Source organism: Zerene cesonia, chromosome 13 (assembly GCF_012273895.1).
Source record: "Zerene cesonia ecotype Mississippi chromosome 13, Zerene_cesonia_1.1, whole genome shotgun sequence".
Classification (NCBI taxonomy): Eukaryota; Metazoa; Arthropoda; class Insecta; order Lepidoptera; family Pieridae; genus Zerene; species Zerene cesonia.
The window spans coordinates 8,978,416-9,003,758 of NC_052114.1; the positions used below are offsets into that span (position 1 = coordinate 8,978,416).

A 25,343-nucleotide genomic window follows, 5' to 3' on the forward strand; every position below is an offset into this window, starting at 1 on the left:
CCCCGGTTCCTTCTCCAAGAGCCCCCCACTATACGACGGAGTATCAGCAGCAATACGCACAACAAGCTCCTACTACTGGAGTAACAGCAGGGAATGAATCCAGACCGGCCTCTGCAGCGTCCTACCAAAGCGCAGTTCCAACTACAGCCGCACCCGTTTATACAGTAAGCCAACAAAACTATGAGCGCGCTGAATATACGTCAGAGCACTCAGAAGATTACAATAACGGCGGTGACAATACAACAAGCGATTCGAACAATGACGGTGATAGGCAAGAACAAAATACCCAGAATGGACAGCATTCGGGAAACGCCGAGCCTGGATACCTGCAGGGGAGCAACGGTCCGCGAGCTTCACTCGATTGTAGCGGGTATTCGGGCGGCTATACAAGCGGACAACACAATGAAAACAATCAAACACAAAATCAAAACGATTGGCAACAACGGCAATGGCAACATAACCAAAGATTACAGAATCAACAAATCCAAAACCAACAGCAAATTAACCAAATGCAGAGTCAACAGCAACAATTACAAAATCAAATCAACTATCAGAACCAACAAATGCAAAATCAACAATTACAAAACCAACAAATTCAGAATCAACAAATGCAAAACCAACAAATTCAAAATCAACAAATTCAAAATCAGCAAATGCAGAATCAGCAGATGCAAAATCAACAAATGCAAAATCAGCAGATCCAAAATCAACAAATGCAAAACCAACAAATGCAACAGCAAAGACAAGAGGAGTCTGAACAGCAGATGTTCTCTCAATCAGACAGGGTTAATTTGAACTCGAGACTGAAAACAATGATATTGAATAAGCAAAACCATACACGCGATGGCACGAATACGCCTCCTGACAAAGGTGACCCTGGAGAGGGGCCGCCTCGAGGGTTAGACGATAGAAAAGGTTGTGTATCCGTCGCTGACGATAGAAATACTACCGGTCATTTTTTATCGTATAGCCACCATCTCCGAGGTAATTACCGCGTAGGCGACCAGGTATATCCTGTCGCTGGTAATTATACACAAAATTCCCACACTTATAGTGCGGGTGAATTCGGAGGTGGTGGCCACCACGTATGGGAGGGGGGGACGCAAGTCCCGAGAGATTATGATAAGCACAATACATCGGAGAACGTTTCTAAAGCTCCTCAAAAGCTGCCGTCGTATTCTGATATGAGAGGCCAATATGACAGTTATACTAATGTACACTATGATGCGCATAAATATACGGAAATGTATGCTAATGATAATATAAGCTATAATCAGCAACAAGATAGTAAAGATTTTCAATCAAAAATGCTTATTGGACCTGTATCGGAAATGAATCAACAAAATTGCGTGCCGCCTCGAGATGTAAACGCACAAAAGAGAGCTTATGAAAGAGAAGCATATGATGCAAAATTCAAACATCCGTCTGCACCTTTAATACCTAAATTAGAAGCACCTGATAATTATCAATATCAACAAGACGAAAGGATGAAAACAGAACCACAGCAAAGAATGGTAGTCAAAAATTCTTATCCTAACAATTTAATTGACCCTAAACGAGATTATCAAAATGGTGTAATACCAAGATCACAATCTAACGTTTTACCACCCATTTCTACTATTAAACATGAAAGTTTTAATCAGAAACCAGTGGGCTACCAACAATTTCAAAACTATCCCTTAGAACGGAGACTAGAAACTGTTGAGAATTACGCACAAATGCCACGGCTACATGAAAATATGGGGTTTCAACGATATAACAGAAATTTTGAAACTAAAACAAAAGATGATCGAAAAATTATCCCGGGTAACGTGACATTGGAACCAAAGCCACCTTATTATATAGAGCAAATAAAATCCGAACATTCACCACCAGGACACAAAATATATAAAAATATAAATTATGGTCCATCAAAGAGCGAACCGTACATGTTTGCTGGTGACGGGGGACCCGCTGCTATAACAAATGAAATTGGATATTCATGCTGCAGACAAGGATCGACAAAGAAGCCTCCACCTGAACATCTAAGAGATGGAGCATGTCCAGGCCTTCAAACTAAAGATGAGATATTAGAAGGCGATCCTGATTCCACTGAAAAAATAGATCCAAAAGTTCAAGCAAAACGGAACACACCCACTCCCGATATTTACTCAAAAAGCCCGAAAGAGAACCAGTTCAATTACTCTAAAGAATATCTTGAAAATCTCGAGAGATTACGAAATAATTCAAGAACAGAAGTACCAGATTGTAACTGCTTTCCCGCCGATAAAAATCCTCCTGAACCAGGAAGCTATTACACTCATTTAGGTACGCCTTTTATTATAATTAAAATTTATTTATATCCTAATTCACATAAAAATCTTGTGCAATTAATTTGTTTTGTATTTTATGCCTAAGACATAAAAACATGCGTAATGAAAAAAAAATATTTCAGGTGCAGCATCATCTCTTGCAGAATTAAGGAAGGATCTAGAAGCTAGAACTGGACTATCAGGCAAGGAATTGAGAATTGAGAAAATTTGTTACACTGGCAAAGAAGGAAAAACAGCTCAGGGCTGTCCTATGGCCAAGTGGGTGAGTGTATGGATCGAAACTTTTTTATACTTTGTATTTTATTTCATATAAGTTACTGAGTCTTATAAATATTTGCAGACTTTAAATGAGTTAAATTTTATAATTTTCCCTTTTCGCTAAACTCTGTTTTCTAAAAACCTATATCATAAGTGTCATGTTTTTGAAATATAGACTGTAAAACTTATTTGACTTCCGTTTCAGGTGATAAGGCGCGCAAATTACACCGAAAAAGTTTTGGTCGTCGTAAAATTCCGTAGTGGCCACAAATGCGCAACGTCCTGGATCGTAGTGTGCCTCGTAGCTTGGGAAGGGATTCCTCAATCTGAAGCTGACTTGGATTATACGCTGCTTTCACACAAACTCAATAGATATGGCCTGCCCACGACTAGACGTTGTGCCACTAACGAGAATAGGACTTGTGCATGTCAAGGTAAGGTTCATAATTGTCATGCAGGATAGTTTTCCTGTTTTATAAACTTGAAATTTTATGAGAATGTATATAAATTCATAATAACCTATCGTATGCTGATCAGTTTTAAAAGAAAGTTAGACAGATTGAAGCCATCGTAGTATGCAATAAAACATTAAATTATATTTTATAGCTCATATGATGTTCATGTTTTATATGCATCTTCCAGGCTTGGATCCAGAAACATGTGGCGCCTCCTACAGTTTCGGCTGCTCCTGGTCCATGTATTACAATGGATGCAAGTACGCCCGTTCAAAAACCGTCCGCAAGTTCCGACTTTCGGTCAAAACTGAGGAGAGCGAGATTGAGGAGCGCATGCATGTGCTGGCGACACTACTCAGTCCCTTGTATATGAATTTGGCTCCGAAATCCTTCGACAATCAATGCCAGTTCGAGAAAGAAGCGTCAGATTGTCGATTAGGGTTCAAACCGGGACGACCTTTTTCTGGTGAGTTTTTATTGGAACATAATGCTTAAAAAAATAAACCTATATAAGCATGTAATAAAACTATGTAGCAAATATTCTGGAAATAACGCCGAGCCAATCTGGTCATCTATACATGTAATAAAAAAAACTGAGTGTATCGAATATATGAAAAATACGAAGGAATACAAAAAATCTCGCTGGTTTGTCTGTTTATCTGTCGCTGTTTGTGTGTACATTCTAATCTCCGAAACTACTGGCGGATTTGAATGAATATTTTTAATCAGTCCATATCTCTGTAATCACGGATCACCATTTCTGTTTTAACCATACCGTTTCGAGCCATCTAACCACTAACCGATCGGCAGGCGTAACGGCGTGCATCGACTTCTGCGCGCACGCGCACCGCGACCTGCACAACATGAACAACGGGTGCACGGCCGTGGTGACGCTGGCGCGGCACCGCGCGCTCGCCGCCGCGCCCGACGAGCAGCTGCACGTGCTGCCGCTCTACGTCCTCGACACCACCGACGAGTTCGGCTCGAAGGACGCGCAGGACGACAAGGTCAAGAGCGGCGCGCTGCAGGTGCTGGACAAGTGAGTGGTGATGTACTCCTTTTTAACTCTTTCGATGTGGGTGTGCGCGAAGAATGTGTCGGCGAATTTAACTTATCTATATAACCTATATAAATTTAATGCCAATGAATTCCTATCCACTTTGTAACATTATTTTAATGAAATTAATGATTTTATTTGAGTATCGATGTTTTTCAAAAACAATTATTTTTAATTTCAGATATCCAATGGAGGTCCGAGTTCGATCAGTACCTTTACAACCTTGCAGACGTCACGGCAAAAAGCGTAAGGAAGAAGACAACTCAGATTCTAACAATTCTTCCACAAATACTCCACAAGCGAGTCCTGGAAATCAAAAGAAGTCGCAATGTTCCACACCGGGCCCGAAAACTCCCCAACCCAACGATTGTAGGAACATTGCTAGTCCAAGAAGTCAAAACAGTGCATCACCACGAGCAAGTACCCCCGCCTTACACCCGTCTAACTCTTCAGCGTTTCAACCAAATCCAAACAACCCTCATTATAATTCTGCCTTTGTAAATCCTAATATGCATAACTCGAATCCTAATCTTATAAATCCAAATATGAGTAATCCGGCTCTGTTAGATATGGCCTCAATGATTGACAACTTCACAGACGCACAGTTACAAAGCAATCAGATATCGAGTACCGTTTTAGATTCGCCTTATAATCCTTATGATCAAAGCTATAACATTCATAACCAAAATAATTTATACAATCCAAATCATGCACCGCCCGTGGTAGACGCTAATTGCCAAAATGCAAACCAGAACCAGTTGCCTAGTTTTGCATCTGGTCTCCAAAAACGTGACCAACAATTCAATGCTCCCAATGTTCCTGAAATAAATAATTCGCAAAATCCTTGGCCCGATTTTGGTAATCCTGAAATGTTTAACAACGTTGTTAAGGAAGATCCAGATTCTACAACCGCTCATTTGAATATGACTTCCAATAATTATAGCCCAGACTCCAATAGAAGTGACACAAACTCTGATCAAACCAAAATGACCCCAGAAATTGATAAGCAAAGTTTAATGCCAGATATATCACAAAAAATGCCTGAATTTGATATACCCAATTCGCAAAGAATAACTGAAATTTCTCAAAAACCTCCGATCACTCCTGAATCTCCGGCTTCCTCACATATAACAGAAATGAAATCACCAAACAACGATCCATCAGTAGCTGGTGACGCTCGTAAGAGTGTATGGAGATCTCCAGAACATAGAAATTGGGATCCCTCAAAACCAAAAGATGCTGCAGTTGACAATGAAAATGCAGTATTTAGAGTACCAAAGGCCAGACCACCGTCCAGATCGCATGTAAATATTCCCGAAGGCTTGGATCAATCCACTTTTTTAAAACCGTATCCTCCTTCTGATAGACCTCACTTAAGTCAGGGCTATGAACATAGAAGTCCCTATGATAGCCGGACAAATCCCCATCCTCAAACGCCAACCCCACCAGCTAATTACACAATTAATCATGAAGAATCGAATCAAAATCCAACGATGGCAAACAAGTCAGAGACAACAACCAATAATTACCCAGTGAATCAAAACACATACGGTAATCAGTCTCCAATTCAAGGTTATAGTAATTACCCCACCGTGGGAAATGCCTATGCATTTCCATCAAATCCCTATGGCCATTTTAATCCTTATGAAAATTCTTATAACGACTACAATAGCATAGCTTATTACAATGCAGAAAAATACAAAAGAGAAGAGTTAATTAGAAACTCCCATTGTTACAATTCATACGGTTATCAGTACAATCCAAATTTCGCTTCAAATTTTTATCAAAATCCATCTCCAAATTGGTGTCAAACATCGCCTAATTGGTGCATATATCCACCACCGTTTTCAATACCCTATCCACCAGAGCCTCCAAAAGCTGAACCTATTGGAGAAGTTACTGGTGTGTCCGACAACCTGGAATGCTTTAAAGATAGCCAAATGGGGGGTGTTGCGATAGCATTGGGTCATGGCAGTGTTCTTTTCGAATGCGCTAAACATGAAATGCATTCAACTACGGCAGTAAGAAATCCAAACAGAGCAAATCCTACTCGAATTTCGTTAGTATTCTATCAGCACAGAAATTTAAACCGCCCCAAACATGGTCTCGAAGAATGGGAAGAAAAAATGAGGTTAAAGAAACTTGGTTTGAATCCACCGACGCCAGGTACTCCCGGCCCCAATTCTAATTCAGCTTCCCCAGCTTCAACGCCTACCCCTGATCAAAGGCAAGGTCCAAACCCAGAAAAGTGGAAAAATAATGATAATTATATACCGGGTGGGTATAGCTCGTTAACTGCCTTAGTAGAAGCTACCAATACGGCGAAGAAGAAAGGGCAAATTATGCTCAGGGCTGAAACACAAACGACCATGTCATGGACAACTTTGTTTCCAATGCATCCATGTACCGTGACAGGTCCTTACCAAGAGTCCGGCACCTGACGCAAGCCGGGCCCGTCGGGCCAATGTTCTTCCAAAAGACGGAGTGAAATCGCTTCCTTAGCAATGTAAGGTATACGATGCCTTTCGATTCAGGTCTTCTAGAGCAAACGTGCTTTCCAAAAGTCTTGTAGTTCCTCGTTTTATAATATTAAAAGTAAGCTCTCGATTTTTCGATAGACTGGTCCATTGTTCCCGCGAGATTCCACTAGTGCATTTACATCGGAATTGACTACCAATTTTTATCACGTATTTTTTTTTCAAGTTAAATCAAGTGAGCTATCAATCAAAGATATATTTTTAATTTTAAATAGTGTTTATCGCATTTCAACTAGTCTTATGTTACTACCTTAGTATCGAATCGTATTTTTTAAGACGATAATTGTAGTTTTTTGTATATTCTTGTGTTTGTATTTAGTTTAACCGGTGTCTCAAATTATGGAATTAGTTTATTTTTATACGCTCTGTATGTCATAAGATAGAATTGTCTGCATATTTTGTCGGTTTTATTTTAGCGCGTGATAATGATGTTATGCGATACAATGATCTCATAAACTAATAAATCTACAATTAATTCATCATTCAGAGCGAAAGTACAAACAACGTTTTATATATTTATCTGTGAGACGACGCGGCCGCGAGGAGACTAGCACGTTCGACGAGTATTTATTTGTATTTTTGTACGTTTATCTGTGTATTAGTTATTTTAATGTTAATTTTCATTCCTCTATGCATTAGCGGTTGTTTTTTGGCGTTGTTTTAGTGATTTAAATAGCATCATGGCGATACGTGTATCACAAACGTATTTGAGTGCTTTTCTATTAGCTTAAGACGTGTGTATTTTTAACTTTTTAGAATATTTAACTTATTTATATTGTATTACGTGAACCATTATGAAATCATTTTCTTTGTAATAATTTAGTGTTACTGTAGGTATTAATATTTAATATATTTGCTTTTACATCTATGACATTAAATTATTAGAAGATTTCATAAGCCTTCTTTACTTTCAACTCTAGTGCCTGTGTCTGGCTTCAACCAGAAAGTTAACTTTGTATCGTATTTAGATAAAAATCATTTTCGAACTTTTAAAATGTGACCTTATATTTTATGGATTACATTAAATGAACTTTTTCTAATTTTTAGCGATGATAAAATTTTATAAATTAGTCATACAATAAAAGATGAATAAATAAAAAACATAAGTTTATATAATAGTGTTTGCGAAAAATTCAGGCGCTTGGAAAGTTTATAAAGTAGGCATTATATTGAAAATGATTGAAAACATACTGATGAATAGTTATTAATATATAATTAGGCTAAGAAAAGTTTGTTTTAAAGATTAAACTATTGATATAGTTTATATTTTTTACGTGTACGTATTTATTGAATGGTAAATTTATTGGGACGAACGTGAAATTATTTATAGGTTATAAAGTTTTGAGAACAAAACTTATAAAAAATAAGCAATAATAGACATCGGGGTCTATGTACATTGTAATGTAGGAGTGAAAAATAAAATTAATAAACGAATGGTGCGATATTGTCGTCGATCTTATGGATATGCTTGAAATTTTAAATTGTAATCGTTTGCCTAACGTTATTCTGATATTATTTGTGTATGTCATTGGTAAATGCCCAGTTCTTGCCACAGACGTCGTAACGTCTTCATTTTGTGAAATAAGACATATCAAAGCATTCGCAAACGTCATCACAACTCGTACCAAAACTTCTTTATTCACTCGAATGTTTTTATGTACCAACTAATTTTAATTTATTTAATTAGTTACAAATCATGAACAGCAATTTAAGACTGCATTCAATTCGTTTAATTCATAATGAACTTTTCTGCCCGAAATTTTTGCCAGTTTTAAAAACTGAATCATAGGTACTCTCTAACCTAAACAAAAAGCTGTTCACTTTATTTTGAATGCAGTCGTAAGAAGGTTGTAATACTAATAACTTAGTGTATCCTCGTGTTTTATAAGAAATCATTAGGTTTAGAAACCTGTGATATACGATTAGATCACGTGCGTTTGACTGCTTGTATGTCTCCAGTGTGTTTGTATGTAATCGACGGCACGACTATATTTTTTGTTATCTGAACTTGCAGAGGCGACGCGTGAATTCGTTTCTTATCTTACTGCATTTCACGTGTATGAACTCATTAAAGTTAACCAGTAACAAAAAAAGGTTGTATTCAATATTTTATATGGCAATAGTGTGCATATTATGTCAAAATAATATTCACACGGCATAAATTCCTATTTCAAAGCAGCTTCCACGTCGCCTCTTAATAGCACCGTCGATGTTGCCGCAACCAAAAATCGACCAGTATTTTAAAATTAATTTGTTTTACCCTCGGTGCGGTGAAATGGGTTTACCAATGTATTTCGTGTTACACTTGGTCGTTACGTTTCAGTTACGACGAGCCTTTGTGTAATATTTTATTATCTTCTGCCAAAACAAGAGATGTGTCATGTAAATAGAACTACCATTATTTATTAATACAATAATTTAAAAGACATTCTTGTTCGTTTTATTTGAACCCCGCTTTTTCTCTCAATTAAAGCTTAGGTTTTAAATGTCGAATAAAATCCATTTTCTATAGCAGACTATATAATTACATGGAGGTTAAAGATCAATTATAATTAAAATTAATGTGTTGATTGTTGCAGGAAAGTAAATGAAACAACAGTAATATTAACTTTAAAAATATTTATTATGTGTACAACATTGAGCAATAAACCCAAATAAAAATAAAAATTAAAATAAGATATAATTCAACAATTTGGGTATATGTTAACAAAGGTATAGGTTACAAGCTAATGGAATTATAAGTACACATTGGAATGTAATTATATTATTACAACATATAAATTCGGTAACATTTCAATGTCGATGTCAATGAAAATATCATTTTTTTAATTGCTGCCGGTGACAAATTTTTTTTTAAATGTATATTTTTAACAATAAAGCCTCATTTATTTGAATAAAAAATATCGTTTTAATTTAAATGGTTTGACATTTGATTGTTCATCGTATCCTAGAATAAAATTAATTCGTTAAAGAAATAAAGTATAAAAATAGGTTACAATCACTTAAAGCTGGTCATTATAGTGGTAAGAAATTGTTTTAACTACATGTTTATCATGGAATAAAAAAATTCATTTCTCAACCATACAATAAACACATACAAACAAAACGATGGTCCCGTACTAAGTAATAATCTGTATTATGGTTACCGGTTTTATGACAAGGATGAAATCGATAAACAATAATGTAAGTAAAGGTTATGTATTACATAAGATACTGAGGGTAGTTTTTAAAATGATGGGTTAGCAAAGATTAAGGTGTATGTGTTTGAATGAATATGACAAGAAATATATCATATACGATGACGAATTAACAGGGTTATATATAATGGTCACGTTATAATATGGTATGGTAACTGGTTACATGATTGTACATTAATAAATAATTGTATTAATTATTACATATTAAGAACACTTGTATAGCGCATTACATGAGGGTTCATGATGGTTTTTGTTTGATACTTCCAAACAAAGGCAGTAATGGTTTTTAATGAAATTCTTAAGAGTAAATGGCGACATTTTTATAAATGGCGATTATTCATATTGCCGCAGCACCAAGTAAGTGATAGCTGCGATTTTTTTTCTATTACAGGTACGAACAACTCAAATATAAAGTTATTTATTTTAAACAAATTTAGAATCATCTAACAGTCAACATTTCATATTTCGAAAACGATTTTTTTTTTATTTATTTATGATCAAGATCACCTATCAAAAATTGTAGACATTTAAAACCGATAACAACTGTCAAAAATTCGAATGCGTTCGAAAATGAAAGTCATTTTTTTTTTTTTTTTATTTCCGGTCAAGGGTGCATAGCGACGATGATGTTGGTGAGCGCGGTGCGCGCGTCGCAGTGCGGGAAGGCGTCGAGCACGCGCACGGCGCGCGAGATGTGCTCGCGCTGCACGCGCTTCGTCTGCTCGATGCCGCTGCCGCACAGCACCGCCTCGTACAGCTGGGGGCATTTCGTAGCTTATGTAACTAGCTGTTGCCCGCAGCTTCGCCCGCGTGCTCTATATTCTCATTGTACTAACATTTTACCCTCTATTTTGTCCCCTTGAGGTAGAAGTCAAAAGCGAATTGTGATAGTAAATTGTGATAATAAAAGTAAAAATCGTATAAGTGTGCGTGCGTACACGTGCTCATATAGTCGTTTAAGTCCCCTTAAATAAGCGAGCATAACAATCCAACCTCCCCCCACCCCCCACTAAATCTCCCTCATAGCCCCTTATACTCACAGCATGATAATCCACATCGTGCACGCTGCGTCTCCCAGCCTCTATATACTCGTAGAGTTCGGGTCTCGCCTCTAACGTGAACGCGAGTGGAGCGCCCACTAGCGAGAAGCTGCTCGGCTCGGGGCCCGTGAACGACTCTAGGTCGAGGAACGCTTGCCAGGCTAGCGCTAGGTGGCAACCGAATAGGTAGCCCTGCGAATTGAACTCTTATAGAGCAATTTGAATATTATAGAGAATGTGTTGTGTAAATGTAGAGTATGATTGAGCTATTGTAGAGTAATATAATAAAAAATGGGTCGAATAAATGTAGAGTATGATAATTATCTTTATCACCACTTAAAGGTTTTGGAAGTGCAAATACGATAGAGGAACCTTTTCAGTTTTGAGACTTAGAGAACATAGTTAAGACTTTTTGGATAGGTAGTGGTGAGGGTTGGAGTATGAAAGGTTGCTGGTAACTAAGTTACTAAGTTAAAATAGACATACATATAAATTAACGTAAGAGCACACAATTTTTAAATTGAAAGACAATAGAAAATTGTGAGCATTAAAATAAAAGCAAGTTGTAATAGTCAAGCAATATAGGTCGTAAGAATCTCGAAATATCTAATTAAAATTGGAACTCGTTAGAAACTATTTAGTAATTATATATACATATATATATAACTTATCTGACATACGAGTATTGTACAAGGATGAGGCAACACTAAAAATAAAAATTGAAAGTCTGCACCACTCGTCTTCATAGGGGAAATCCCTTTCGAACAAGGTCTTTATTGTAATTCATTACAATACATTTGACATGGCATTCCCCTACCTCTATTTATGGAAAATACTTGTTATGCGCATACGGGGATGTGTGGTGGGCCGTGGGATGTAAAGGCATAAACGTTTAGAAAGAAGCTTTATAGAGGAACAGAATAACAGTATTTAAAGATGTAAATGTTTGCCAGCGTAAAGAAGTAGAGACGTAAAAAGTGTGGCATAAAATATATAGAGAAAATAAAAAAATGTATTAATATGTAGACTTGTTAACGTGTAAAGACATAGAAATGTAAGGATATAAGTTATACAGATGTAAAGATATAGAGATGAAGAGATGTAGAGTTTGATTAAGTAGAGGCAAAGCATTGGCAAATGTAGAGTTAAACCTGTGTCTGCAGCTGTGCATTATGCCCTGCCAGCTTAAGCGCAGCGGAGCAGCTTTTGCCGAGTAGAGCACCGGCGGCCAGCACGTGCCGCGCAACCCACTCGCGGTGGGCGCACCCTGCTACGCCCGCCATTGGTAGTGGGGATGTTATGCACTCCCATTCTATAGATAATAATATAATTCTATAGTTGTAATAATAATATATCTTAAAATAAAAATTATATAGGTTTTTATTTTTAGTTTGTAATTTTACAGACAAGGTTTTTTACAAATTATTATAATTTCGTTGATATAGATAATATGCATTAAAGTAAGCGGTTAAAAAAAAATCCGAACCAATTTACTTTTAATACATGAAAGCAGTCGTAAAGTAACCGGAAAAGTTAAGCATTCCTCGCATTATTATTTTACAAGATTTCGGAGTATATGACTTTCTTAATTACAAATGTAGAATCGTATTTGAGTATACAGAAACGTAAAACTAAGGGAGCAAAGACATATATAAAAAAAGTATTTCATTTTATTTGGTATTAGGTATTTCCACATAATATAGAAACGGATTTTGTGTTCTCCTAGCAATTGAGCGAGCATAAACCACAATCTAAATAATTATTGAAATAACTATACGCAACACTACATTCGTAACCTCCTAAACTTAAAAAAATCGTGAATATTTTTTGAGATTTCGTATTTGTATGGAAAAATGAGGGCAATATAACAGTTCAAAGACCGTTGGTTTTTACAAACCGGTTTTTATGGCTGGTGAACGTGAGTCCTTATTAGTTAACTCACTATTCGATAAACAATACAGTACAGGCACCGAGCATCACTGATAACAAGTGTAAGAGTACGATAGTTCTTTTATATTTATAAGCAATATAGAATTACTGTCCTCAATCACTACATAGTATAAAGCAATGTCGCTTTCTGTGCCTATGTATGGACAATGGATTGGATGGGCTTTTTTTAATAGATAGAGTCAAACATTGACCTTAAAAAATCAATTGAAAAGAAAATCTGATGCATAAAAACATCATATAAAAACCTATACGTGTGCTCTATGATACATGAATGATGAAGGTATAGAAAGTCCTTCTATATCTTCACTGCCAAGAGATTGTTCGATAGAAACATCCCATTTTTTTTGCTTTGGCCTTGAATCGGTATGACACAAAAGTCCACAAATTTACGAAATCAGATAGTTCGTTCGCTCGACTTAATTCAAATCGCACCAATGCATAGAATGCGCAATCTACTGTTTTGTAATGGTATACGGCAACTAGTACATGTGATTAACAGTGACCTCCATATTTAATGAAATATACCATATCCCTGCTAACATTATATGCGAAAGTAACTCTGTTCACTGATCCGATGTAATTAAAATTTGGTACAGAGATAGTTTGAGACATGAGAAACAAAATTATCCCCAAAATCTCAAGGAATGAGGAAAAATGCGAGAAAAATTTCAGACAGTCTATTTTTCCTTTAACAACACGGGCGAAGCTGTGGACGAAATTTTTTAATAGCCCAAGTATTTGAACGTTATTCCAAACGTTGTGCGACATTAAATGTTAAACATAAACGAAAGCTACCAACAAATACTTTCACAACACAACAAAAAGTCGTCAACACCTTTTGCGATCAACAAGAAATATGGCGAGGTGAGAATCTTGCAGTAAACATGTAATGGACAATCGTAAACCATCACACACAACTGCGCGCTAAACATGGCCTAGTGATTATTGTTCAATAGACATGACATCACTTTTTAAGGTATTTTGCAATTAAATGTTGACATTAAAATATGTGATATTGGTTAAGTATTGGTATTTAATGTCGTATTGTAATTATTACATGCTTGATTTAACTTTAGAGTGTGTTTATATGAGTTATCTGCGTCACGTATACTATTTCCCAAGGCTGTAGTAGAATAAAATTCTTTCAAGGTCTTCATCATTGGAACCAGTTGAAAGTGATCTAAAATTATGTTAAGAAATGTCTAATCACTTAGTTAAGCATTGCTTTATTCAATTTCTCAAGTCTTATATTTGGAGGGTAGTTTGAAATTATTTGTCATTTGTGTGCAATGTATGTTTCAGACTGAATAGTAATGCATAATTTTTCAATTCGCTATAGTGATTACATTATTGCTACTTATTTCTTTTTATACATAATCTGTGGTCATTCGGCTCTCGCAGATCCACCTATAGATCCACATACCAACTCACAGACATCATCTATTAAGCATTCTGATCACACGGTGTTCGTGCATTCAGGGCGCGACTAACGCTGTTCCTTATATCGTACAATAAGGAATTGTACCATAGAGAAATCGGACTATTGACGTGCAAGGTCGTGTTTATTCGTCAATCGAAAATAGTTTATAATGTTTATGTCTTACTTGCGAAGGTTTAAATTGAAAATTACGAGTCTAGATAGAATTTTTAAGTTACATTGTAAAAGACCTTTTTGCCTATAATTAAACAAAATTAGCTGAACGAATATTTTTAAAGCACTACGAATATATACCTCTTTTTACTGTTGTGTATCATCCACATTATTATCTATTCTATAATGCATTAATATAGAAGCAACATTTAGAATCTTCATCAAACTGTCACATCAGAAATCACAAAAACCTCTTATAATGCAAAATTTTACAATACAGCTAAAAAGACAGGAGATTTTCCACCACATTTAGTGTATTTCAAATATCATTATAGCTACATTTAAAGACTTTACCAAAAAAGAGAAATCTCCACCAAAACCGTCCAAATATGTTAAACACTGACATATTGACACGGTTCTCGGATAGGTGTTTGCCCATTAATTATAATTCAAATATGTTCGCTGAGACGACTGTGTTTGCTCTTACACGTTAACCATATTACCATAATCGTATAACCGAGTGGTTCCTGCGTGTCAATGCGCATATTCACGTCATATGGCGACATTAAAGCGACTATTCTTAATCTGTTTAAAAGGTCTTAAGATTAAACATCCAGGCGAGTAAGAATGAAAGATACAGATGAAATGTGGTTTTAAATAAATCGTTTTACCTACATATCTTCCTGCATGTCGTACTTATATGTTAGATTATGGTTTAAATTAGAAAAATAACTATTTATAAAATAATATGAGGTCTGGAGTTCATTAAATTATATTTATACAGAAAACAGAATTCGATGTAGGTAAGTATTAGCAGTCATACCAAATATAAAAGCACTAGTAATGTCTCTAAAAAATTAATAAACGTAAACGTAAATGTCCAAACCTGATGCAGGTTCTCTCTGGTCTTCCGGCAGAGGTCTTGAAGGAAGAGGATTGTTCTGGTCATCCCTCTCGCCGAGGAACTCCGCCTCGGCGAGATCGCGTACCGCTGACGACATTAGCTCTACTAATTCTTGATTTCTATAAACAAATGTCTGAATATTATAACATACGTAAACATAAAATCTATTATCTTCTGACTTCCCTGTGGGGAGGTGATACTCCAGATTCGAAAATGGGACTAAAAGACAGCAATTTTCTATGAAATACAAAAATAATCGCGCCAATTGAAACACGCTGTTATCGAGTAATAAAATCAAAAAGTACAGTCGAATTAAGAACCTACTTCGTCCGTATTACGATGCTATTCTAACCAGATTTTTTTTGTAAATCTTTGTTAAACAGGCAGCCGTCATGTCCAAGAATCAAAAGTTCGACGACATGTGACATCTGCCAATTATGGCCTGAACACTCATAGGAGGCCTGTGTCCCTGCAGTGGGAACATATATAGGCTGATGATGATGATGATGAAATCTTTGTAACACAAAATAATCTAAAATATTCCAAATAACAAATTTCTCAGCTCAATTCTATTAGGTTTGTAAATCAATATCTTTCTCACATATTGCGTGATGGTCCTGTCCTTGAAATATGATACAGGTGAAAGTATGTTAGGATCATTCGATGCCAGTACCTACCACAATCATTAACCGCAATCAAGTATAATCATTAAGAAATAAGGTATATATTACAAGAAACGTTGTAGATGTTGTTAGGAATTTATATACCTTACCTTATTAAGGTAGTATATCTAAAATAATATTAGAAAACATTTGCTTTGATGTTTTTTTTTATTAACGAGATGCTGAAACCATTAAGAAAACTCTCTAACCTATATTATTCTTCAGTTGCAGATATTTTTTCAGTTTTAATTCACCAGGTTAACCAGGGAGCTGTAGCTAAGTAATCAATACTTTTATGTACATAGCAGCACGTGAATGTGGGAGTCGAGCACGATTAGGCACGAATTGGTCCAGTTCGCACCGGGGAAGGTACCATACCTCCATAAAAAATCGATATGAATTAGTAAATGCCAATGTCTTTCGTTCAGAGAGGAGTTCGTTTCGGGACCTGGAGGCCTGTATCCGTTTCCCTACCCCTCCCAGTACATTCCCTTATTCCCGTCGTCAATCCTTTCCTCAACCTTTACTCCTTACAGGCGAGCAAGCACATTTGCAGCAGCCCTATCTCTCAGCAAAAGTTCGTGGTTGGTGGAACGCTTACCATCAAGTGAACCATCAGCTCAGTTGCCCGCCATAAAAAATGACCACAGATAAATATCGAAAAAATCAGTATAAAAAATCTTATCTCCATAGTAACAGATACCATCGGGTCACACATAATGACGCTTGAAGCGTATTTCCGAGTGGGTAAAGGCACATGAATGAAGCACCATACAGTTATGTGAATCACTTTCACCTCACATCGTAACCGTTACATTCTTGTACACAGAGTGCCGCTGATTATGTTCGGAATCATCACAATACACTTGATTGATGAAGGAGAATTTAACCCGACTACGGAAAAAGGAGGGTTGTGATTTTGACCGGTATGTTATGTTCGTATGTTCCTTCATACCTTCTAAACTACTAATCATAAAGCAAGTTCTTGATTGTCCGCTATGGCTATGTGACGTCACAATAAAGGCTTAATCAGTTCCTTTAAGATAAATAACATGTTACTAGGCTTTGCTCACTGCTTTACTTGCATTCGCTCAATAAACTTTACATTTATTTACGTAGTCGGTTAACTTTTTTCTTGTTAAATAACAATTTTTGTAAGGAGTGAGTGTATAAAATCCTACTTCCTACTAATAATATAAATGCGAATGTTTGTGAGAATATATGTGTGTAACTGCTTAACGCATTTGAATGAAACTTTACAGTAATATACCAACGGAACAGCGGAAACCACCGAACTGGTTTTGATAATACTTTGCCGTGGCCCGTAATGTAGCTCATATAACTTAAAATCTATAGATATACTTGCTTGGGTGAAACCAGAGCGCAGCTAGTAATAATTTTAAACATTATTTATAATAGAATCTGCTTTCACTAGTCCTGGAAGCAAGGTTCTGTTAAGAAAGGTTAGGGCTCTTATAAAACGCGCCAAGTATTTATTACGGTTCATTTTCCAATAAATGTCTAAAGACTGGATACAGTGCATACATACAAATTTTTTTTAAATCGGTGTAGGCCTGAGTTTATCGCGTTCAAACAAACAAATAAACTCCTTAGCTTTATATAATTATAAAATGGTAGGTAAAAATATAAAACGATGCATGCATAAATGTCGTGTAAAACTATATTCTTTTAATAAATACTTTGAAATACTTTGAAAGAAGTTTCATATTATTTAAAAATTAATTTTTCAAAAAGTTTTCGAAATTATAATTAATTTTTTTGCCAGTAAAGACTCTTCCTACTTTAAACATTAAATCAACCTGTCGCAAGAACAATGCAAAACATGAAGCGTGAACAAATTGATATAGCGAATTTATATGACCTTTATATTTTCTTTATATTGACCTTACCTTTCATACTCGTCTCGCCAAAAGGAAATAAATTCTCCTTTAATATGACTGAGGCACAGTGGCCAGTGGAAAAAGCGTATGAATGCCATTATATGGCAGGCCAGGCACTACATAAGTGTTTTAAGTGTAATTATCTTATCAACCACAATATCGTATTCCGCTTTCAAAACGTTCTTTTCATATCTCTGTATACAATTTACCGCCTTTCATATATGTTCTACAGACCATTTTCCTAAAATCTCGATTCTGTACACCTATAAAGCTGTCTGTGGTTTTTTCCCACACAACACTTTTTTTTTTCACCCTTTCCCTAAAATCTCGACTCTGCAGTGATCTTATAACTGTCAGTGCTTTTGTTTTACACCATTAATTTGCAATGACTTCAAGTTACACCGGTTTTAGCCGGTACGTATATGCCTATAGCACTCAAGAGTTCACGGATATACCAAACGGGGAAGGAAGTTTTTGGTACAGCAGTTCCTGATATAAGCGCGTTCAAACAAACAACCTCTTCAGCTTTATATAATCAGTACATAGATAACCACTTTTAAACAGTTGTTAGAATTGTCCGTTAGCATTTGCGGCAACAGAATAGTTTAAGGAAATTGTACTTAAATCCTGGTTTCAATTATATTCTTACAAATGTATGAGTGACGTACAAATATTGTGGTCAAACCTTTGATCCGAAAACAATTCTGTTTAATATTTCGTCTACATTGTATCACAAAATTCGTTTGGTTTCCGAATATTAGTAGAAGTTTTGATGTGTTGCTCGTTTGTATCATATTAATATATGAAGTAAAAACATCTAAAAATATAGCAAGATGTAATTAAATCTTGATAAATAATAATTGTGCAACATCAGCACTAATGAAATAATCAATAAAAAATCTATCTATTATACTGACAATATCTTTTAATCACTTCTTTAGTCAAAGCCAAATCATTTATACCGAACTTAATTACCCGCGTCATTATGCTGTTAAATTATTTAAAATTACCAAGTAATAACAGCAGTCGTGACGTTTTTACACGCTTTTTATTAGCTTCACCTGTATGTTTGTTAGTAACCGACTTCTTTGGGCGCGATTTTGACCCACTTTAAACGGCCAGATTTCGTTCAAACTTTGTAGATTTATTGAGGACCGATGACAATACACTAATTTGATAAAATTATTCCATTTTTCAATTTGCAAAATATGATAAAAGCGTGTTTTTAGTTTTTTTAAACTATTATAATATATTATTTGCATGTAATGTCCAGAGACAATAATGCCTTGGTTCCTATATAGTTTGTAGAGATTTTCTTGAGACCACTATGTACCTGCTTCAGCATATATGGGCAATTTGACAGTTTAACCGGACAGGTTTACAGTCCGAGTCTGTTTGAGGAAGGTCTCACTTTAGTGGGTGGGTTGCACCTGGGATATCAATGTGTTGTATCACTCATATTTCTGATGATAGATCGATTAAGATTGCAAAAGCATAAAGTACGTCGTTTAAAACCTCTCTATTCCATCTCCATTTTAATCCGCATTGGTATATAATAGAATATCACAACACATTAATATTATCCTACTAATATTATAAATGTGAAAGCTTGTAAGGATGTGTGTGTGTTTGTTGCTCTTTCACGCAAGAACTACTGAACCGATTGCAATGAAATTTGGTATGTATACAGCTGGACAACTGTACTATGCTGTGACTATGCTGTCTGTACTAATAATATAAATTGTTTGTTTGTTTGTTCGAACACGCTATCCTAGTAGCTACTGAACCGCTTTAAAAAGTATTTCGCTGTTGGACATGTACCTTATCCCTTAATCCCGGGGCGGAATATTAGTAAATTACATGTTATACGAAATTCATCCTAAATTAGTTTGTAATTTAGAATCATATTAACGTAAAACCAATACAAACATTCACATTCATATTATTAGTATGAATGCCACGACCATGCACATTGTTATACAATGCTTTAGGGAAAATTTACTTTTTATGAATCGTAACTTATTGTATAAGGAAAACATTGTTACTGCTTATGAACCAGATACAATTCGCGCTAAAAATTATCATTAATAAGACATTAAGTGAATACTTTATGTGCTTTCGTTTATTGTGAATCTATTACATTGTTATTCAAGTTATTATTATTATTTGTTTTCACCTTTTCAGCAAAGTAATTTTAATATGCCTCCATCTTTTAAACCTATATTTTACTTCCCAATTTAGACCGTGCTAGTAAAACTACAACAGAAATATTGGATTTTCTGTCTATTTGTTTCGATTAATGTCAAATTTTAGTCGACCGATTTTAAAATGTTTAATGATAATTAAAATGCTTCATCTTTACCAGATATTAGTAAAATTCAACAATAAATTATCCGTTAGAAAATTTAACCACTCACGTGAAAGTTGTATAATGTAAAAGTAAATAACATTAAATTTGGCGCAGTAACTAAGAAAATGATCTAATTAATACATTAAACAAGAAATTTAGAAAGGCATGACACCGATCTGAAGATGCGTTTTTCGTGTAATGATTACAGTAATTATCTTCATCATTAAATCATAATGTTAAAAATTAAAAAAAATATGTAATTCTCTTCTTAAAACTTAAATCTTTTATTAAGATATTATATTACAAATGTTATGCTTTGTATGAGTTATCTTTACAGATTAATGTATTTAAAGTGTCTGTATAGTAAGATTTTGAATTCGTTTAACGTTTTTTATTTATGTTTGTTCGCAATAGCAATGTTACGTTATGTTACTTTTTTAAACACTAAATTATTTAATTTTAACTGTTAAACTTTCATTGTTCTAATGTTAAAGTAAATTACAACTCAAGCTAAATTGTTTTAAAAATAGATTAAATTAATCTGTTGATTTTCGGGATCATCAAAGTAGAAATGTAGAACGCATTTACGGATATACCCAGAGCGCTCGGGAAATATGCGCTGGATTATGTCGGACTCACACCGCCGAGAAGCAGTGATCTACCTACTAAACTCCTCTGTGTTCCTGCGCACCGCTAATCTGGAACGTTCGCTAGAAGTCATTAGAACCAAGGGAAGAAGGCTACGGCTACCCTGCCTAAAACTACAACTCACCGCAAGTTAGCAAGTTCGGTACAGGAGTTGGCCAGCAAGTAGTCGCCGCTGAGCAGGGCGATCTTGTTGCCGAACATCATGTCGTCCGGGTCGCCGGCGGCGGGGCGGCGCGCGTTCATGTTCACCAGCCCCTTGTGCACGAGGTGCGAGGTGCGGATCATTTCTGTCACTTCGGCGAGCGCACGTTGGCTGTGTGTTTTATGTGCAGATATAGAAAATCATTTTTTTTTTCTATAGCACGCTGAATGATAAACGTCTAGATAGCAGTGGTCGAGTAGTGGTTGGGACGTCAGACTCGAATGTCTTGTATTTTATAAAGTACTAGCAAACCCGGCGAACTCCGTTTGGCCACCAGATAGCAGTATGTGAAAAATGATTTTCCCGGTTTTCTGTTGATTTTTTTTTTATATACACCTCAAGGAGCCCGAGACATCGGTTAGTGCGTTTTGGAGTTATAACGTCAGGAAGGAAAACCCGACTAATTTTTATATAGTAGATAACTCATTATCAGGTGTAATGCTTATTAAAATACAAAAGGTTTCTAGGTAATACATTACAGTACGCTTTGTGATTAAGATTTATTATAATAATTTAATTTATGAACTAAAAATATATAGGTACTATAGATGGAAATTAAGTGTAATAGATTGTTTTATTGTTCCTAAAAAAGAGTGCAGTACGATCGAACTAAGAACAGGATAATCCATGGCCTTTACGTGTCAATAATTACGTATCAAATGTTGTTTGATGTTACTTAGAAATCCTTTTTGTATCTGAATAATGGCTTTTTTACTTTACTATCACAGAAACCCGTAGTTAGACGTTATTATTTAGACTATTATTATTAAATGACGTCACAAAATGGCGCTGAATTGATCCTATTCTTTAAGTTAGTCACCTTACCTGTGCAACACTCCAGCTGCCTTATCCTGCTCCATGTCTGGTATCTCGGGGCTGTGACCCGCAGCCTTGGATACCAGTAGTACAATGAGACCCCACGCTTGCATGTTATTCTTGCCATTGTATAAGAGATTCCTGAAACAATTGGTACAGTATAGTCTTACTTGAAATATATTCAACATTCCGTATGTACGCAATAGACGCTGCATTAGATAGAGATTCTACTAGATATTTTATAGTGTTCTTCCGATACCGTGATGATGCAGACATCGTACTAACGTTCAGATTCATCGTATAAATTGCATCGCAATACGTGAAGTGCAACGTAGATTGGGTTGGTATGACGTATATTTTAAACTCCCGGCTCATCAACTAATCTAATACGAAAAGTTCCTCGACAATGGTCTAATCCTACTATCCTACTATCCTACTAATATTATAAATGCGAAAGTTTGTAAGGATGTGTGTGCGTGTGTTGCTCTTTCACGCAAAAACTACTGAACCGGTTGCAATGAAATTTGGTACGTAGACAGCTGGACAACTGGAATAACATATAGGCAACTTTTTATCCCGATATTCCTACGGGATACGGACTTACGCGAGTGAAACCGCGGGGTGCCTATAAAATCTATTTTAAAACAATCATCATTCTATTACTACCAAATAATGGGAATCGTTTTAAAATGATCAAAAATATGTCGGTTACATACAATACAAGCATGCCCATACAGTAAAACCTAATAAAAGCGTGTTCAAAATGCCCTTCCTAAAATTTAAATTTAGTTTGAATTTACAAGATATTATCATAATTTTGGCATGCTGGAAGTATCGATATGTTTATATGTTAATCGTGCACAAACAAATCTCGGGCTCTACACGCAATGATGTGAAAAGAAACATTAAATGTATAGTTCATTGCACATTCAGGTAAGAATGATAACGTGATGTTACGTGTCGTTACGGTGTACGTAGTAATAGTAGGTAAGTACATAGTATTGACGTAATATTCATAGAGTACAATTTTTTTTATAAAATACTATTTTAGCTTTCCGCTCGCGTTATTACTCGCGCAAACCATAACTTTGTACTTGAGACACTGAGACATTTTTATACGTCTTTAGAGTCGTATAAATCAATTATTTATTTTAGCAAAAAACCTTACCTGATTAAATAAAACGTAGCCTATATGTAGAATTTAATATCGGTCTTTTACCATGTTTTTATAAATTTGTCGAATAATTTTTACGTAATTTATTTCATAAATGAGCACTAAAAAAAGGGTTTGAACATAGAATATAATATGATGTAGGGAACAAAAGATTTACCTTATACATACATACCTATCCAATGTGTAATCGGTACAATTTATTATATCTTTGATATATTGTTTAATACACGCAAGCGAAATTAAGCAATCGCTTTGCAACTGTGTTGTATCGTTTTAATTTTTTAAGCATTATAAGAAATCAATTGTAAGAACAACTCATTAGAATATAAATGTCGTAAACCTAAATTTATATTTAGCACTAGCAGTCCGCCCCGGATTCGCTCGTGGTACATAGTGGTATATAATATCCTATAGGTTTCCTCAATAAATGGGCTATCTAACACTAAAAGATTTTCAAATCGTGTAGTAATCGTTCTTAAGATAAACAAAACAAACTCTTCAGTTTTATAATATAGAAAATATGTATTTTTTTGTTTAAATGTGCTAGTTTTATTGAGTCGTTGCAATGCCAACCTTCTTTGACGCGTTAGTACTTTTTACGCGTTTTTCTGCCTATATTTTTAGTAATTTGGCAGTAACAAAGATTATCAAATTATAGTTATTATGTATCGTAACAAATCCTTCGAAAATTCAGTATAAAAATTTAATGAAACCTTTGAATAATACTGCATTAGTTATAGTATGGTTTTAAAATTAAATTCGACATATTTACAAAGGATTCTTAAAATAAAAATTTTGCAACAAAATAAAATTCTTTACGACGCTGTTCAATACATAAATAGACTAGATATATTTGGTTTATATTATTTCAAGGATAATATAATACTACCATAGTAAGTATTTGTAAAAACAATAAAAAATACTAAGATAGGCATAGCAATATATATTAGCAATATATACTAAGATAGGCAATAAACAACCCAACGATTTCTTTCAATTTTGATTACTTACTACTTGCTAGCCATAGTTTTTCTTTTAATGCATATGAAAGTAATATGTATATATAAAGTAATACACTAACTTAGCTGTTTTTAATAATGGATGATTGCTGCCGACTAATTTTCTTAAATGTAGCGCGACATTCGCAATTTCGTCGCTCAGGACCCATCTCAAGCTGAGAAAGGAGGTTGGATAGCCAACAATTTTCTCAGCCTCACTGACGGCCCTGTTCCAATCTGGTTTAGTGTTGTGTTGTGAAACAGCTGCTCGTTGAGTATTGCATGTGCTGACTTCCCTTACAGCACAAGGTCCCCAAACTTTCGCAACCAGTGCGCTTGATGGGGAAACTTTCACCAAATCGCATCTCAAAACATTCCTTAAGCAACTTAAGCTCATTTTGAAATAATTTAATTCACAACTTTAGGTTTCAAATTTTAATTTAAAACACTCAAATTCTCGCGAAGTAGTTTTTAATTTAAACGCCGAACACGAATAATATCATAATAAAAACAGAAACGGAAAATTAAACTTAAAGTCAATCAAATTTTTGTAGGAAAATATTATCGTATTACTGTTCTATTAATATTGACGTTAATATAAACAAAATTCGCACAAAAATGCTGCAAGCGACCGTCAGCGTCTAATAATTTGCCGCTTAAACTATGAACTAAAGTTGAACTAAAGTATTCATTCAAATAAACGTGAATCATGAATGTGAATGTAGCTGATTGCTGATTGGTTTTCCTGTGGCCTATACATAAGGTACTTTACGCTGATTGGTGATTGTCGGTTGGTTAATTTCGACAATGACATTTGCATTTTTTGATATGGCAATGAGCGAAGGCGTTTTATCATAGTAATGCCAGAAATTAAAAACATTAATTGAATTTAATAACCTTTTTATTATTGTCCAGTAATTATTCATGTTTATTGCCGTAGCATTACCTAGACTTTGTTACATATAATTCATCGTAATATAAGTCCATATCGGAAACCTTATTTATTAATTCTGAAGTTTTTCTTCTTCTTTTTAAATGCCACTCCCGATCCTACTGAAATGAAATATTTCCAGTGTCACAGAAAAGAATAAAAGTCAGTAGAGTAAACGCCACATAGACGCGGCTCTGTCAGCGCGTGAAATAATGTTGCCACTTATTTAACGTTCAAATGCCCCAGAGTCAAGGGTCATCGAAAATATCTCTTCATTATGGGTATAAGTTTGTTTAATTGTTTCACGCAAGAGTATCAATATGCAAGAAAGCAATTATGACATTATTATATTGTGACAGT

At 35.2% G+C, this 25,343-nt stretch overlaps 2 protein-coding genes across 2 annotated transcripts in view; one reads left to right on the forward strand and one right to left on the reverse strand.

Moving 5' to 3' along the window:
- LOC119831339 (DNA N6-methyl adenine demethylase) overlaps positions 1-8,301 on the forward strand; it is a 94,920-nt gene extending 86,619 nt beyond the window's left edge. The window contains exons 14-19 of the mRNA XM_038354641.1: positions 6-2,307; positions 2,435-2,574; positions 2,776-3,004; positions 3,213-3,491; positions 3,836-4,064; positions 4,264-8,301. Of these exons, the coding sequence (XP_038210569.1) occupies positions 6-2,307; positions 2,435-2,574; positions 2,776-3,004; positions 3,213-3,491; positions 3,836-4,064; positions 4,264-6,523 (5,439 nt within the window). The 3' untranslated portion in view covers positions 6,524-8,301. The remainder of the gene's footprint in view (positions 1-5; positions 2,308-2,434; positions 2,575-2,775; positions 3,005-3,212; positions 3,492-3,835; positions 4,065-4,263) is intronic.
- Positions 8,302-10,412: 2,111 nt separating this feature from the next.
- On the reverse strand, positions 10,413-24,727 carry LOC119831401 (all trans-polyprenyl-diphosphate synthase PDSS2). The gene is made up of 7 exons (XM_038354728.1): positions 24,136-24,727; positions 21,890-22,021; positions 20,987-21,175; positions 15,284-15,420; positions 12,008-12,168; positions 10,857-11,048; positions 10,413-10,573 (listed from the first exon to the last, which is right to left on the reverse strand). The coding sequence occupies exons 1-7, from the start codon at positions 24,447-24,449 to the stop codon at positions 10,421-10,423; spliced, it is 1,278 nt and encodes a 425-aa protein (XP_038210656.1). The 5' UTR covers positions 24,450-24,727; the 3' UTR covers positions 10,413-10,420.
- Positions 24,728-25,343: the final 616 nt, after the last annotated feature.